Source organism: Zootermopsis nevadensis, unplaced genomic scaffold (assembly GCF_977971745.1).
Source record: "Zootermopsis nevadensis isolate Lab colony 2312 unplaced genomic scaffold, Znev_1.0 Znev_ptg000013l, whole genome shotgun sequence".
Lineage (NCBI taxonomy): Eukaryota > Metazoa > Arthropoda > Insecta > Blattodea > Termopsidae > Zootermopsis > Zootermopsis nevadensis.
In genome coordinates this window covers 16758643-16772545 of record NW_028259145.1, presented here as the reverse complement: position 1 = coordinate 16772545, position 13903 = coordinate 16758643, and the positions used below count along the sequence as shown (strand labels likewise).

Below are 13903 nucleotides of genomic sequence, written 5' to 3'. Positions count from 1 at the left end.
ACGCATGTGTTGAGTGGGGAGAGTGGATGCTGCATCTCATTTGAATGCTGCATAATTCGAGCCTGACAATTAACTGGCTTTGTTGTGAAAGCGACGACAGCGACGCCAAGTCTAAACAAACTATGTTTTGCTGTTGCCTGGTGCTCCCTCAAGTTTAACACGGCAGGCTTTCGTTCGGTACCTTCTGCAGTAAACAAAAGAAGAATTAAGCCATTTACGTTTAGCAGTAAAGGGAGTGCTTATTTTGATGTGGTGTCCAAAAGTATTAAATAAATGTTTACATAACTTATAATTGTAAGTATTTGACCGTTTTTTTGTGGCAACTGTTAACGTAGAATATACGTACGTAATTTTTGAATGTTGAGAATAAATTTTAATAGAACTGTAGCGTTCATTTCTTGTTTTTATTCATCCGTGTATTTACAAAATATTTTCAATTATGCTGTTGTAACAGCAACGGGCAACGTGAACACTTGCATCTCTTCTAATTTTGTGAGACCAAACTGTTAGGCCAAAACATTTTTTTTTTTTGGAATCTTACAGTAAATCAACCGAGCCTCAAAGGGGAGAAATGTACTGCAGATAGAACGTTCTCACAAGGCCTGATGAAAAGGCCAAAGGCTGGCTTTCAACTAGAGAACGAAGATACAGTAGAAATAATTGCACATGTGACTGAAGAGAATTTAAGGCAGGTTTAAACGGAGCCCTTTGAATGTTTCAGCCTTTGCTGGCAAAGCAAATAGAAACAGACGGCAGACGTTCACGTGAACAGCAGCGCACTGCTCCTTCTGCTTATAAATTTTCGATCCTGGATATCGGTGTCTTGGAACTAACGATAATGAACACATAATAAAGCAACTATTCCCCAGTCAGAGAACATTGCATGTAGATGAATTTATGTAGTGCCATTTTTTCTTCGGTTGATCAGAAGTGCTATCAAAATAGCCATGGACTCCATATTTTATAGTCAGGAGCGTGTTTTCTGTCGAAATGTTTACATTATAAAATACTTGTCCCACTAGATCACTAAATATTTGTGTCCAACAAAGGTGAACATTTTCGTTATAAAAGGACTAGTATAATTTTGTCAAAAACGTGGTCAGTTTATAAAGCCACAGTAATCTTATGTATAATATAACGGGGGGGGGTTTTCAAGTATTCTTGAATTTTTAAAAAATCTCACAACTTTATGTTGCTACAACACCGGAAAAGAATGAAAGGTTGTTGGAATTGTATTTTCAGTTTTTTCGATGATGCAAACATTTCGGTAGTAATGGATTGGACCCCAGGGCGGTCCGGGTGTAGTACAAAGACGATGTGTTCGCTTATAAATTTTGTTGAAGTAGTGTAAGATATCGATATAAAACGTATTTCCGGTTTCATTGTTCGATGTTGTCTTGAAATATAGTTAAATGATTATTTTTCTGCTGAGTGGTAGTGTGTGCTAGAGAATGGGTTTTTGAAATGTTTGTTTATAATTATTTCAGCTGTAGGTGATGATACAGATTGGATGAAAGTTTCGATTCAGCTTTGAAATTTTTATTCGGAGGAAACGTTATAAATTATAGTCGTATACATATCATTTGTAAACCGTGGGCTGGCATGCTTTTACTCTGCATATTTTGTTTAATATGATTTGTTTCACGTCGGTGAATTTATCTAAATGTAGTGTTACTATCCGTGAATGATGCTATGATAAAGTTACTTTGAGACAATTTGTGTTACGTCGTCTGTTGCTGAAAACCGTGATAACCTATGGAGACTATCGTAAAGGGTTATCAGAGCAATCATGTTGTTTTGCATGGCGACTGCAGATGTCCACTGGCACACGAGTTGGGTTAGGTTACCTTGTGGTGTTTTCGTGGAGGGTGGACTGTTTGGTGATTAATTATGTGAGGTATTTATGTTTATTTGTATATTTAACGGTGTTGACTCAAACTTAAGTTTGTGCACCGTCGAATGAGAAATTACACTGGTTTAATGATGAGGTGATGGGTAACAGATGTGAGAGAATCGATCACAGCCAATGCAAATTTCGGAATTTAAATGCAGATTCAGAGGAAAACTAAGAGAGACCTAATTCGGGATAATAGTCTATATGATATAAATGTTATCTGGAATCAACTTAATATGAAGGAGGAGTGGTATCTATAACGCTACATTCGGTGTATTTGATGATGATTGTGTACGGTGAACCAAATTCTTCTAGGCTATTCTGTACGTCTATTTCCCTTTAAATTTGTCGTAAATATTTCGTTGAAATGGGGCACAAACCCTTTCTTCAATTCCGCCATTTACTAAAGACGAACAGAGGAAAGATCTTATAATAAACTGTAGATGACAGATTAGAGGCTTTTTATACATCGACTTATATAATATTGAAACAATGCTAGCAGAAGATGAGATAGGCATGGTATGTCGTATGTAGAGGGAATGGCGAAGTCCATGCAGAATTTTCATTAGAAAGCCTGAACGGAAGTTTACACTCGGAAGACATATGCGTTAATGGGAGGATAATATTAAAGTTGAGCTGAATGAATATAGTGTGATTGTATTTACTGGGACTCTACCCCATAAAGTTGACCCCCCAACCACAAAGATTCTGATGTTGGTGTATTGCAATTAGTATTTCCGAATTTCTCGGCTTTGCCATTGCCTAGTATCTTAAAAGAACACAATGTTTCGGAAACTATCCTAGTCATTGAGATATCTCTCTGTAACTGGCCCAACTGATGAGTAGGTACTAACCATTTTTTCAAGCAAAGATGGAAGCAGAACCTGTTTCCGAAACGTTGGGTCCTTTAAGAATACTAGACAATGAACAGTGTTCAAAAATCCAGCGTCCCTGACCCTGATAACGTCTCACACTCCATCCTCGTCTCCTTACACAGCGCGAGAAGGGATACCGTAGCGTCATCTGTTAGCAATTATAGTATGGAACATTGTAGCCCAGCTACAGCGAGAGGTAGCGAGATCTGGTGGTACAACATAGGCTTACGATAAATTACTTTCGGTCTGCCGGACGTATTTTAATAAAACACAACAGAAACGGCATGACTTCAGCGTTTTCTGATTTTATATTAGACATCTAGAACCAAACATACATGTTAATGGTTCAGTCTAGCAGATTATTGTATGAAGAAATGTCTTTAAAAAGTTATGAAAATCGTAAGTTTCTTTCTAAACACTAAAATCACTTGAGTTATTTACTGGTCCTTGTACAATTATGACTTTTCACTGTGTGGTTTATTTCCATCTGACTTCCATTTTTCCTCTTCGCAGACATTCCCAAAACCATTTTCAAATCCACCCACTTCTATTATATGATTGTAGGGTTTTCAAGACTCCCGCACGAGTTTATAACAGTTGTAATACATATAACCAGATATTTGTATGTTGAGCCCCTATCTGTTTAACATTTTTATTGATGATGTTATCGATTATATTAGGGAGGGAAACGTACATGCACCTGTGATAGGGGATGAATCAATTCCGGGGTTGTTGTTTGCGGATGATTTAGCATTTGGGTCGTTTACGGTGAACGGCTTGCAGAAGGGAATCAACCAAGTGGCGAAGTACTGCATGGAATGGAACTTGAAATGCAACTTGGAGAAGACGAAAGTGTTGGTATGCAAGAGGGGAGGGAAATTGAGAATGGATGAGAGGTGGTTTATGAATGGCAAAATAATAGAAACAGTGAAGGAAATATGCTACCTGGGTGTAACCCTGGAAAGCACAGGAGGGTGGACTAAACAAAAGGTTAACATAGTGGCAAAAGGGAAGCAGGCCTTAGTGGCGATAGACAAGTGCTTAGCCAGAACGCCACATATGAGGATAAATATTTTAGAAAATGTATACGAGATGGTATGTGAATCGAGATTGATGTATGGGGCGGAAATATGGGGATTGGAGGAGGGATGGAAAGAAGTTGATGTAATCCACGGGAGATTTTGTAAGAAGGTCCTAGGGATACCAAGGGTCGGAGCAAATGGGGTAGCCGAGGTGGAACTGGGGAGAGACAGCAGGAGGAGCAAGGTTTTAGGGCTGGTCACAAAATTTTGGTTAAGGATTTTGCAAATGGACAGGGAGGATTTAGTAAGGAGATGCTACGACTGGCAGGTACTGAACTTGAAAATTGGGGGATGGGCTAAGGGGGTAAAAGAGGAATTAGATAAATTGGGGTTGGGATATATTTGGCAGGATCCGCAAGGAAGAAGTGTGGGCAGGACGTGGGAAATTTTAAAGGAGAGGTGCAACGCCATAGAACGACAGAACGTTTTTGCTAAAATTAGAGAAAAGAGATCTTTGGCGTTGTACGGGGAGATGAAATCAGGGTGGGGTAGACAGGGTTACACTGGTTGTTGTACGAGGGTGGAGAGGGAGGGATGGGCATGGTTCAGAGCGGGTATTTGGAAGCTGAGAGGGATGAGGGGGGACATGGATGGAAAAATATGCCCTTTATGTGGGGCGACAGAAAGCGAGATTCACATACTATTAAAGTGTACGGAAACCGGAAGGTGGAGGGAACAGCTCCTGAGGAACAAGTGGTTCACTGTTGGTGAAGAGTTGGCCTTCAAGAAAATTTTAAGCACTACGAATGACACGGAGGTCAGGGATGTAGGGAAATTTCTGTACAAAGTGAGATGTAAAAGACAGGTCAAAATTAGGAATTTAGAACTGCCACTGGGGTAGAAGGCACGAGAACAATACGAAAGAGTTATGTAAATAGTATTAGGGATTAAGGAATAGTCATGTAGAGTAGCATTAGTGAATAGTTGTAGTAAGCAGTAGTGCGATTAGTGCTACGTATGTAAGGACTGTGGCCGTGAAAACCTGGTGTTAGGCGGCCACAGATCTCTGTATATAGTTCTAAACCAAATATATTATTATTATTATTATTAATATTATAGTATGTTACATACTCTGAGAATATGGGCAAGCTTAGTTTGTCTCCTAGGTAGAATAATTTGTGTTATATGTATTGAGCTTTATGCTCATGTTTTCCTAAAGTCTCAGGACAGAGTTCTAGTGGTTCGCTGTTGTGATATTGCAATTAACCTTTGATTTCTATGAAAGATAGGGAATTTTTTGATAAACTCGGGGACTATTAGGTTCTCACAGAGGATTCTGACCTGCAGCTCCTCTGTAAAAAATAATCCTTTTTCTGCTATTTGCTGGTATTTTTTTTTTCAGAAAATCAATTTTTGATAGGATAAGAGCGAGTATTTTCAAGCTGTACATATTCACTTCTTTTTTTCTCATGATGTGGACATTGTAGTCCAACTTATTTCAGTAATATTACTTACATTTTTAGTTTTTATTCTGCGAACATTTAAAAGAACAACCTCAAGAAACAAAAAGCATCCTACAAACAATAAGTTTTGAAAATGCATTATGTGCATGCAATGCTATGAATCTAGTTGTTTGCGTATAAGAACTGCGTAAGTCATCCGATTTCAAGATGATTTGTTTCTTAGGTGATCGTCAATGTGAGATGTGGATCTGATGCAGTGCTAATGGTTCTGGTAGTGGCTGTAGAGTGAGTCTTGTCACTGCCTGATGCCGAGTCCCTGGACTTGATCTTGCTTGATACTGTTGATCTTGTAGTGGAACTGGAGGATCTAGCAAGAAGGAAACCTAGAACACAAACAAAATATTTCTATTCTCTGCTCAACCACTGCCTTAAAGTTCTCATAATCCAGGGTGAAATTGTGCAAGCATTATGTAATGTCAAATGGTAGAACTAGTAAATGTTATATTTGAAGGGATGTGGAAGGAAGTGGTATTGGCTGATTTTAAGTCACTATATGCACATTTATGACCGCCACGGTGGTCTAGCTGTTAGAACGCTGGCCTTGTAATCTTGGGGTCCCGGGTTCGATTTATAACTTGTGTTGGGCAAGGCCGTGGAGTTTTCCTCCGAGGTTTCCCCGATTTCTCCGTGGCATCCCAACAATTACTCTACTTTCATCATCATCTCGCAAAAAGGGTGTCACAGCAGGAGCGTTAAATGTCGCGGTCCCGATCGAACCCATGTACTGATGGGTCGTGAATCCTGCTAACCACCAATGCACACCATGCTGAATGGTGTGTACTGGACACGAAAAAAATGAGGATGGGATGTGAAAGAGATATACTTCATTGAACCAAATTTGTGGCTTATAAAATTGCTTGATGAATGATACCTATTTGAACTACAGCCTTCTAATTTTAATGTGATTTTTCATATAGTTTGAATAATGGTATTTAAAAGCTTATTACACTAAGAATAAAATATGTTGCCTATGATTTATGCACACTTACGTGGAGGTTGGTATCCATACTGACTGACATACTTATCCCACAGCATACAAGCAATGTTGCGTTTCATATCAAACATTACAAAGATGAAAGTTCCTTGTAATCCATTGAAGACAATGAATGGATACCACAGAAATGTAACATGTGCAAAGGCTGCTATGAAACCAAATATCCAAGTCAGGCCCATGATCGTAAACAACTTTAAGTATAGGTAGAAACGGATTTTGTCTTTCCTGCACAACAGAAAAAAAAATCAGTGCCTGCATCAGAATACATATAAAAATTACATTCCTTCACATTCTCTTCACCATTAACTTCTCCAAATATATTTTACAATAAGGATGTTTCATTTATGAGTCCATATAAAACTTACCGACTGGTTATACCCGAATCATCTTTCCTTTTGTGGATAGTTGCCTTCATGTTGGTGGAATTACAAGATGATTGTATGAGTTCATCCCGTGTTCTATCGCGGATATACCTCTTGCCTTGAAGTTGTGCCTGCCATATCTTGTAGACGGTGTTAGCGAACAGCCCTGAGTTCACCATCAGTATAACAAACAGAGGCATTGCAAGAAACAGACCCAGACCTCCTCGGTTACCAAACCAGCAAACCTGTCACATACAACAACAATAATTGTGGAGTCGCTTTTTGGGCACACTCGCTTTTCTCTGTCTAGATAGATTTCTTGTGCCATAATAGGGGCAGAATTACCAGTTGAAATAAGATTCTCTTCAGCTTATATGGGAGTGAAACCTTGGTAATGTAACACAGTGGTCCCCAACCTTTTTGTGCCTACGGGCACATTTGAGAGTTTATGAGATCGTGGCGGGCACCAACCAATTAACAAAGCCAAATTTTCTTTTCTCTGGACAAATAAGATATGGACACCAAATAATACACAAAGCAACGCGACGTTTAATGATACAAGAAACCACGTAATCAAAAATACGTACTTTTAAGCACAAATATTATTACTCAAGTCGGAAGTTAGTGTGATTTTGGCACTGCATTTAATCGGTCAGTTTTTAAAATTTGGGAGCGTAGGATCATGTTGCTGCTCGCAAACAATCGTCAAGATGGGCGTCAGTAAGTCGAGATGTGTGCTTTGATTTTATAATGTTCATGGTTGAACGGCCTTCATTATTCAGTATAACATCTTTCCGTATCAACGCTGGCACCCAAAAAAAGAGCCTTGGCGGCCGCGGGCACCGCGTTGGGGACCACTGATGTAACAGATAGAAATTCAGTTCAAGTTTCTGAAATACGTTTCCTGGTATACGTGGATGAGGTCAGTCGGTAGACACAAATACCATTATCATCATTACCAATGACATTACATTTTGAGATATTTGGCCTGATTCATCTGTAGGCTTAAGGATGGTCCTGCTGCTTTATAATCCAGCAATTGTTATGCAATTCGACAAAAATATTTATTGTTTTATTTTCTCTGTACAGATAATGAGTCTTATTTTAAAATCAGACTCACGTTTATACCCGAACAAAAGAGTAGTTGATATGTAATTATTAAAGTATACTCCTAAGGCATACCAATCTTTACAAAGATCTCTGATTAAATGGATGGGTAATCTGTAGGAATAAGTAATTACAGAAGACTGTTTGTTACCTGTCCTGTCCCAAAAGACGGCTTCACAGCTCCATCTTCCGTACAGAAGTCCACACTCATGGCCACGAATGCTATAAAAGCTGAAGATCCCCAGGCATATCCTGCAAACTTGCAGTGAGTCTTCATGCCTCCATTCCCTCTTAATGTCGACCTTGAGAATGTCCTCCAGATATCAACACTCATGACATTCATCCAGAAGAATGCTGCTAGGAAGCAGTAATGTTCTACCACTGCAATGCCAATGCACACCCCAAGTGGAACCTCAAATATGGGATTGATACCGACCAGGAAAAGCAATTGTGCGAACAGAAGAGCCCATGACAGAGAAAGCAAGTTCTTACCTGGCAAGTTGCATAGCTTTGGAAGTGCACAATAAGTTGCAATGTGTAGGACAAGGCAGATAATAGAAATAGAAAGACAAAACACTGTAAGATAACCCTGATATGCACCCGATATTAGGTCCTCGTTTCCTTTATCATGTTGCAATGCACAAACAATAGCACTATGGTTTTCAGTAATTTCAAAGTCATCAAAAACATGCCCTAAATAGTCTAAATTACTGCCTGTGTACTGTACGGAACCATTGCTGAGAATTTGGAATTCAGAGTGTGTTAGTGTGACGACTGGACACGTGAGATTCAACATTCTGCTGGAACTGGAAATAGAAAAATAGATTAATGAGTGTGCAGATGTTTTACTGAGGGGTGCCTTTTTTTTGATACATAAAAAAATATTGTTTTACATTTTGTTGGACTATTATGTTCCTTTTCAAAATCTCAAATTATGCAGCTTTTTATTCTACAGTTTAGTTTTCTTTGCAGATTCGTAAAGCAATAAAAAGAGGAAGATTGTAATAACTGACTAGCATGCATGATGGAAAGTAGTCCTTTGTACAATTCGTCATTTCAGTAGTATATAGATTTAATAGTCCTGTCGGTTTTCTCTACCAATTTATCAGATACCCTCAGCCATCCTTAACACTTACTTAGCTCTAGCATCCAAATCATCATTTTGCACCTGAATGCATGTTTTGTGTAGCACATCCCAAAAACCATCAGGCAGTTCACATGACCTAAAAAATAAGATTAAATTAAAAGTTTTAATCATAGTTAAATGCTGAAGATTTCTGTCTTCTGGGTTGTTGCGCTGTGTAGTAAGGTAGATGTTTACAAACGTTTGAGAGGTCATACTGCGATTCATCGCCCTGATGACGGAGGCAGTATGACCTCTGAAACGTTGGTAAACATCGACCAGACTACACAGCGCAACAACCCAGAAGACAGAAATCTTCATGCTCACCGCTGTGAAAACCTCATCGCCCTGATGACGGAGGCAGTATGACCTCTGAAACGTTGGTTATATCCACCAGACTACACAGCGCAACAACACAGAAGACAGAAATCTTCATACTCATCGCCGTGAAAACCTCAAATCTTACATAGTTAAATGCTGTTTTATATTGTCTGTACATAAACAAACAACTGTACAGAGGAAAGTCCTTGAGAAGGTGATAGTCATTCTTCTAGGCAAGATATTCCTCATCTTTTATGGAACCCAAATATACATTGCCCTGTAGGATTTTGATGTTCTCACAGCAATGAGTACAAAGATGTCTGTCTTCTCGGTTGTATCACTGTGGTTTCAGATGTCCTTGCTTCCTCCGCTGTCAGGTGATTGCCCTGATGATGGAGCCAGCAAGGACCTCTGAAACAATGGTAAACTTCTACCAGACTACATGGCGCTACAACCCAGAAGACGGCCGTCTTCTTATTTGTTTCGTTGTTTAAAGCAGTCCACCACAAGTTAGCCCTGTCCTGAGTCCGTTTAATCAGGCCATATCCTCACACCTTACATCTTTAAGATCAGTTTTTTACCCTCCTATCTGCTTTCAGGTTTCCCAAATGGTCTCTTCCTTTCAGACTTTTAAATGTTGTTTGCATTTCTCATTTCTGTGCTGTAGGTCCCACCTTTTTCATCCTCCTATATTTGATCTCCTTAATAGTCCTGACCACTGGAACGTATACAGGGCATTATGACTGAGTGATTATAAGTAATGCTTAGTGTCTGAGAGGTCCTACATTCAAACTTCAACATTATCTTTTCGTGGTTTTCTCAGTCATTGGACTAATATTCAGGTATAATACCTTAAAATGATGGCCACATTGTTTGTCATTTTCCTTAGTTTATCATTCACATGTAATCCACATTTTGCTACATAATCATTTAAAAAACATTATTAAGTAAGCCAAAAAGTCACGGAACATCCGAATTTTCCGTAATGCGTCTTTGAAATAAGTTGCAACATCTCACCTGAGTTCTTGATTCTCATCTTCCCAAAACGTAAAATCCATAATGATGGAAAAGGATGGCACGTGACCCCTTGCCTTGCTTATAGTACGTAGCCGTGATTTAAGCCAGCACGTTGTATTTTGCAGTGGAACTCCATTACATAAGGCACAGTGAGGATTCTTGAACACCGCTGATAGGACAGCACTTTTGTCATTATCACTGGGCCCTATTATCACGCCAGCATCCTAAGAATACATGCAACCAAACAATATAATTTAACCACAAACTCTACTAGAGGATTGGGATAGATTTTTGGAACTGAGCTGACACACATCGTTAAGTGAATAAGATTTTTCTTATTTTATTTGATAATTAAAATTACCATCGTCTTTGTAATAAGCAGTCATTCTGGAACTTTTTAGTCTAAATTATTTCCATTTATTGGTCCAAATATGATTTTGAATTCATTAAATACCTACACTAGAAGACAATTTCTGCAAAACTCTGCCTTGATGAAGCAGCAGCAGTTGCTAGTAAGGCCTCCCTTCCCAGAAATGGTTCCATAGTTAAGGCCAAGTAAAGAGGTAACAAGGTAACGAGGTAGCATATAACACCACTGGATTTAATGTGTAGAAATGTTTTTTTGTACTCAGTCCATTGTCTAAATTGTCGCCCTCGGTGGACTAGTGGTTAGCGTGCTCGCCACTGGACCCAGGACCCAAGGTTCGCGGGTTCAATCCCGGCCGAGGTCGATGGATTTTTAAGGGTGATGAAAATCAGCACAACTTCCTTCGGAGGGGAAGTAAAACCTGCGGTCCCATGTCGTAGATTTACGGCACGTAAAAGAACCTTACAAGCATGAATGATATACTGTATTGCTATTTCAAAAGACTGGGAGATTAATGGTAAGTATAAACTACTTTGAAATTACTTACATTTGATCTCATATTGCTATAAAATGCATATGCTCTGCATTTCTTGGCTACAGTATGGTCCATCCAGTCGGGAGGACAATCTTCAATTAGCAGCAAATTCTGATTTTTGCTGTCAACTTTGCCGCATGGGCGTAAGAACCCTGGTGATATTCCAGGTTGAAGTTCCGTCATCAGTCTACAACGACTTTCCTCTGGCTCCCATAAGATCCACTGAAGTGGCTCAGTGGAGTACTGTCCTTCTCTCAGTATCTGCAATGTCTATATTGTAGTCTTATTAATTACGTTAGACCCTAAGTTGTTTTGTGTGGGTGTGAAAGTCGGTCTCTCACCCTCATGGCTGCGTTACATAAGGAGAGTGAGCTATCTGGCAGCTGCAGTAATGTATACAAGTCCTGACAGTACAGAAGACAAGTCACAAGATAGTAAGCTCTCACTAACAATTTGGCATTACTTCTTTTTAAGGGCAGTTGTATTTGCTGACAGTTCACTTTCCCACGTAAACAAATGAGTGCATATGGGAATAGTTCATGAAAGAGTACAAAGAATTTTATTCTTATGCAGCAAATAAAGACTTCTTTGTGTTTGCAAGTTATCGTTTCTACTCTTAATGTATATTTTCACAAGTGATTTCAATTAAATTATGACTGAAGTAGCATTTAATAAGTAGAATGAATGTGACATATTCTGATTCTGTGTCTGCGTATGATATTTTTGTTCATAATTTTTCGCTTTAAAACTTTTAAACAATAATTTGTTAATAATCATGTAATATTAATAATACAATGCTTCTTCTTGGAGCCATTTTGTTGCTGTCTGCAGCATCATAAAACAGCTAATTATTATAAGCACCCACTTAATTGCCATGATGTGTTCCTTTAAAAACCATAAAAAGGCTCTAAAGATGAGCTTGTAGGCCGAAGTTTATTTAGAATCTTAAGAAAAGTGCCTTAAAATAGTTGAGATTTCAGGACCTTATGTTGGCGAGTGTGAAGATTAATTCATCAGGGAAACTGCGCCATGTAGTTTGCCCCTATGGTCGAAGCAGCAAGCACCTCTGACACGTCGGTAACTTGTACCAAACTACATGGCGCAACATCCCTGAAGTGAATCAGCTATAACTAATAACAATAATATTGTATGTTGGATTTCAATTAAAATTTGTCAAAAAACTTAAACTGTAGGCCTATACGTAAAATTTTAATTAGATGCTCAAGTAAAATGGCCTTTAATATAATTAATATTGACAAAATGAGTAATAGTCCTGTGACAGAAATGTCGTACATAAAGTTTCATATGCGAGAAGCAAAGAATATACACATTCCAATAGTTAACTCAACACCGTAAATAAAGTCGCCCTTAGCACGAACTAAACAAAATCAAAATGGCTCGACAGAATTTAGTGCATGTTTCTGCAATGCCGAGTTTGAATTAAATCGGTTGAGTAGTTTCGGCGGTGTTACTGGCATGATTATATCATATGTGCTTTTCACTTCATTTGCCCTGAAATGGATCTTAAAGTGAGAAAGGAAAAGTGTTAGATTTATTTCTGCAAAATTTAGAGTTTTAAACTTGCCTCTTCCTTTGTGTAATTCCGATCACATTCAAGGGAGTACATAAGGCGTACTAATTTGTCTGCATCCTCATTGCAGATGGCGCAGTATACGTTCTGGTACCAGATTCCAGACGCTGAACTCAGCATTGGTATGTCCATAGTGTAGTGGAAATCCGAGCTGGATCTGTTCAGAGCCGCGCACTTGTCAGATAGTTCAGGCCTGGCATCAGCAGGGCATCTCACCACCATTCGAACCTGAGCAGGTAACCAAAGTTCCAAATGTTTATTTATACAGTAAGCCTATGTCTCCGCATTGCATTAGATAACATGACACCATGATTATGAACGATGAATTGGAAAGGCATGGGAGAATATGCTGGTAATTTATTTTATGATACTACCTCGGAATTGCCTGGGTCACGGTCCCTGACTGGCTACCTTCAGAGTGAGAGTCAACGTGTTACCATTGCGATAAACCGCTCGGATTCACTGTATTGATAGGCGTGACAACACACCGTTGTTGTTGTTTTTGTTTCGTTTTTTTTTTCTTCAGGAGAACATTCATTTTATTATGCCCCCATATTTCACATAGGGAAAGCATACTGATGGTTTGATTTAATAAGTGACAGCCAGAAGAGCAATGCCCAGTTGTTCTTTTGCATAAATCCATCAAGAGTGGGAAGCCGTTTGACACACAGAGTAAGAGAAATTTTCTCATAATTATTTCAAGAAACGTTTCACCATAATATCACAATCATAACTCTGTGTAGAAACGAAAAAATAATTACTTGCTGTTTCGAAAATGAGTTTTCACTTTCAGAAATAAAATTATAAACTCGTCCATTACAAAATGACTTATGTCCTGCATTCACCTCAGTGAATTTACAGATGGAACAATATGTGAAAAGAGGACACAAGTCTAGTCTCTCCCAAATTATCCTGTTCTTCACCCCAAGTTAAAATTCTTGACTGTTGGTCTTCGATATTGTGCTTCCTGCCTCATCCAGTGAGGAAGAAGCAAAGATTGGCGAACTGATCACTCGACGGTTATGTAAATAGGACACGCGATATTCAAGGGCCCTGCCTCTGCATATATATCAATTTTTAAATAATAAAATAACACCCTTCATATGTTTGGAAAATATGAAATAACGCTGGAAGGAAATGTTCCTGTATACAAATAATTTACGATTTTCCGC

At 38.8% G+C, this 13903-nt stretch overlaps 2 protein-coding genes across 4 annotated transcripts in view; one reads left to right on the top strand and one right to left on the bottom strand.

Annotated features, from left to right (window-relative positions):
* Positions 1–5298: 5298 nt before the first annotated feature.
* The window catches only part of LOC110837573 (uncharacterized), a 19509-nt gene continuing 10904 nt past the window's right edge, over positions 5299–13903 (bottom strand). For all 3 annotated transcript variants that reach the window (XM_022079843.2, XM_087348752.1, XM_022079844.2), the window contains 8 exons: positions 12726–12959; positions 11153–11410; positions 10239–10462; positions 8914–9000; positions 7929–8583; positions 6674–6915; positions 6304–6533; positions 5299–5637 (listed from right to left, as the gene is read on the bottom strand). In XM_022079843.2, coding sequence (XP_021935535.1) covers positions 5474–5637; positions 6304–6533; positions 6674–6915; positions 7929–8583; positions 8914–9000; positions 10239–10462; positions 11153–11410; positions 12726–12959 — 2094 coding nt within the window. In that variant the 3' untranslated portion in view covers positions 5299–5473. The remainder of the gene's footprint in view (positions 5638–6303; positions 6534–6673; positions 6916–7928; positions 8584–8913; positions 9001–10238; positions 10463–11152; positions 11411–12725; positions 12960–13903) is intronic.
* Positions 12829–13903, top strand: part of LOC110837574 (putative glutamate receptor) — a 27675-nt gene continuing 26600 nt past the window's right edge. Inside the window, exon 1 of the mRNA XM_087348758.1 lies at positions 12829–12967. The gene's annotated coding sequence lies outside the window, so the exon portion shown is untranslated. The remainder of the gene's footprint in view (positions 12968–13903) is intronic.